The sequence below is a fragment of the Cryptotermes secundus genome, unplaced genomic scaffold (genome assembly GCF_002891405.2).
Source record: "Cryptotermes secundus unplaced genomic scaffold, Csec_1.0 scaffold93, whole genome shotgun sequence".
Lineage (NCBI taxonomy): Eukaryota > Metazoa > Arthropoda > Insecta > Blattodea > Kalotermitidae > Cryptotermes > Cryptotermes secundus.
This window is the reverse complement of record NW_019736393.1, coordinates 640,860-644,857: the sequence shown is the minus strand read 5'-3', so window position 1 is coordinate 644,857 and position 3,998 is coordinate 640,860. Positions and strand designations below refer to the sequence as shown.

General features: G+C 33.9%; 1 protein-coding gene across 2 annotated transcripts in view; it reads right to left on the bottom strand.

Moving 5' to 3' along the window:
* Positions 1-3,568, bottom strand: part of LOC111869775 (TIP41-like protein) — a 10,220-nt gene extending 6,652 nt beyond the window's left edge. Inside the window, exons 1-2 of one of the 2 annotated variants that reach the window (XM_023861530.2) lie at positions 3,227-3,568; positions 749-928 (exon numbers count right to left, since the gene is read on the bottom strand). In XM_023861530.2, the coding sequence (XP_023717298.1) occupies positions 749-928; positions 3,227-3,312 (266 nt within the window). In that variant the 5' untranslated portion in view covers positions 3,313-3,568. Of the gene's footprint in view, positions 1-748; positions 929-3,130 lie in introns of both variants that reach the window. The other variant, XM_023861529.2, reaches the window with a different exon arrangement.
* Positions 3,569-3,998: the final 430 nt, after the last annotated feature.

The window sequence follows — 3,998 nt, the reverse complement described above, 5'->3', positions numbered from 1 at the left end:
TTCCAGCAGTAGTATTCTTCAACAGTATAAAAAGAACTGGTGATAAGAAACTTCTTTAACGCCACTTTAAATCCAGGAATGTCATAAGATAATTGTTTAAGCTCTGGAGGGAGGTGGTTATAAAGTTTGATACCAGAATACCATCCACCTTTCTGAAATATCATTAAGTTTACCACTGGAAGATGCAAGTCATGATTAAATCTGGTATTACGTGTGTGGACATCAGAGTTTGGTGTATTATATATTAAGAAAATAGATTTTATATTACTCTATTAAGGATCTTGGTGGTCTTGATCATGTATGTAATTTTAAATGTTATTTTGATATATGGAATGTATTGCTGTACAGTAGTTTTGTTGTATTGAGTATTTAAATTTTGACGATGATGACTATCTGATTATGTATGTATATTTATATGTTATATTGTATTATTGACTTGTTCTATATCTGAGGCATATGCCTCTATGGATTTTTTGGAACTATAAATAAATGAATGAATGAATGAATACTTCTAAAGAATTTTATTTCTGCTAGTTGAATTTTTCAAACAATTTTCCTTTTTGTAACCATATTTCACTCATATAAAAAGTTAATTGCTATTACATTACTATACCGTACAATTTCAATTCTTTTTTCGCATCAAATTCAAAGTTGTAATTTTATAGCAAAAAAATTATGTTTGAAGTTTTCAGTGTTCGTTCTTTTACTTGTCATTTTTAAAGGAAAACATGTTTGCAGCATACATTACCGTGATTCCTTCCAAGCATCTGCACATGCAATCTTTAGAGGCAATTTTCCATTACTAACATGTTTCAGCGCATCCAGAGCATTAAATTCAATTGTGCAGCCACTAATGTGTTTCAGTTCTAATGAATTATTGGGGAAGACCATATCAGGCACGTGCGGCAGCTGAAGAATCCGATTGTACCTGTAACATGACTGCATATTTACACCTACTTCCATAATTAAGACACAAACATCCAAAGAAATGTCATATAAGTTTGTCATTAATGACAGTGGAAATTCATGATGGTATATTTACTTAAAATAGGGACAAACATCTGACTCTACTGCACAGCATCTGTCCTGACTGGTGTCTTATACTAGAACTGATATCTTAATTACACAAAAGCTGTTACCACCTATAAACTGTTAATGTAGCAGGGTTAATTTATCTTATAACTATTAAGTCTTGCTTTAACCCCCCTGAAGCCTCAACAGCAGGAGTTGTCTGCAGTATAGCTGCAATTGTCAGTGCAACTACCCTGAGGCATTAATACTGGGTTCAATATAAATAGCTTCCACTAAATGAGGTCTCAAGTTTTTGTATGTATTATTAAAAATCCAGTTTCTGCTTCACAGGAAATTGCTTACTCATCAGAACTGAGATTTTTAGGTACAGATATTATAGAAAACCTTAAATGGAATACATAAATCTTATTTTTATTATAAAACATAGGATCTCAAAAATATATAAGGAAGTAACAGTTAAAATCTTTAATCCACGAAACAAATTTCTACATGAAACTCTATTTTTAACACCTTTTATCACCCTTACACATTTTTTCTGCAGTTTAAATAGAGTTTCAGAGTCCTTTTTCACCCCACACCAAAAAATAATACCGTATTTCAACACGGACTCAAATTTTGCAAGATACACACTTCTTAAAACAGTTTGGCTCACTGAGTCCCATAGGGATTTAATCAAATAGGTAGTCTTGCTAAGTTCTGACACACATATTGGGTGTGGGTTGCCCAACTTAAATCTCCAGTAATGAAAATACCCAAAAATTTTACATCCACTGAATAAACCACCTCATTATTTATAGAAAAAAGGGGTCTGGTACTTGGAATAGATCTACTGCCCTGAAAAAATAATACCTTTGACTTATCCATATTTATTATTAAACAATTTTCATAAAACCATTTTTCTAATTGATTCTTTACATTTTGAATTTTTTCATTTAATGATAAAATATTTTTTCCAGTAATCAATATATTTGTATCATCAGCAAATAGTACTACCTCTGCATTATGTATAACTCGGGCAGATCAAAACTTAGTAAAACATCCTATACGATTAAATCACTAAGGGGAGTTTTGAGTCCAAATATATTAAGAAGCATTTATTTTGGAAAGTTTCAATTGTTACTGAGATATGGAATAATATTTTGTGTGGGTGAAGGTGACAGTATAAAGGTATTTAAAATTCAGAAGAGGGTGTTGCGAATAATTAGCGGACTTGGTAAACAAGAGTCATGCAGGAAAATTTTTAAAGATTATGGCATCCTCACAGTCACATCTTTGTATATCTTAGAGGTGTCATGTTACATAAAGAAGCACAAAGCATATTTGATCCAAAATATAAATATTCATAATTATAATACAAGAATAAACAGGGATTTTCATGTTCAATTTTACAGAACTACATTATTTAAAAAAGTGTGGTAAATATGGGGATAAAAATGTATAGTAAGGTACCACACAAAATAAAAAACTCAGTGGGTTTTCAGCTTTAAAAAAAGACTTAAAATCCTTTTTATTGAAACATTCTTTTTATACGATAAATGAATTTGTTAGTTTTAATAAAAAAGTGGATGGTGCAAGTACTTATGTTTGGCTGTCATAGCCATTCATGAGCTGTATAAGTAGTTTGTATATTTTTTTAAATGTTGTATTTATATATTGCTTATGAATGTAACAAATGTTCGTACCATGCTTGTAACTTTGTAGATTTGTTTTGTTAACCTGTATTGCCAAATGACTTGTCCAAGTGTTATTATGTAGCAAAATGGATGAAAATAAAATACAATACAATACAGGAAACAATGCACCCCTTTTCCTACATAGCATAACTTTGCAGTTGTCCAAATACCCATTCAGTGACCATTTCTAAAACATTTGTATTACATAAGATTTGTCACTGGTCAAGATTATGTCTGACATGGCATTTACCAAAAATGACATAAGAAATTAACAATTCGGCATCACCCTATCCAGATTGGCTGAGGATACATCGTTAAATAATGGAATCGAACGTTCCATGTTCAAATTCGTCATTATCCATGCATTTATATAACACTTCAGTCGTCGCTGGAAAGGCGGATGAATTTCTATTTTAGTTACTTACAGACAGTACAAACAACTTTCTGAAGCTTCATCTCTACAGAGTGCTTCATTTGAACACTTTGAGTGTAAGATGTGGCTGCGTTTATATTTCACTTGCCATGAATTAAATGAGTGCTCTTCAGAGTTCACTGGGAGTCGCAGAAGATCACTGTTCTCCTGAGAATCCATTACCTTATTTGACATTAAAGAACATTCAAAATTAAGTCATACATCTTAAGGCTCTCTATGTTTCCAATCAGTAAAATATCACTCCGGTTACGTAACTTATTTTATTACGAAGTTAATTACATACGCGCACCAATCTCACAAAACTACACCTCCTTCGTAACACACAATCACATAATTAAGCGACAACAACCCATCCGCAATTCATACGAACCGATACGAACCATACCGAAGACACCGATCCACACTCGTAACCTGTGCTCGGATGGCTCGGACCGGCTCGGACCGCTCGCAACCATTCGTAACCCTCGTAGCATCTGGCGGCGGGCGCTGCAAGTATTTCAACGACGGAAACGGAAAACATTCCAAGAATTCATATAATTCATGACAAATGTCGCGTACCGATTACAATGCCCCCCCCCAAAGGCCGGATGGGCATTGCCTAGGCATCTTTTCTATTTTCATTTTTTTTCTGCAACCCCCCCCCCCACCCCCTGTAAACTCTTCGATAATGGTGAACAACATGGCTGTGGTGACGTAACAAAGAATTACAGCTGCCATCTCTACGTATCCTAACTAAATGAGAAATGTATACCAGCACCGACAGCATGATCAATAAAATAGAATGCTACCATATCGTCCTATGCGTCTTCGCTCCAACCAGCTCGTTTTCACCCTTAGGAGCTACGGAATCACCAGTTCAC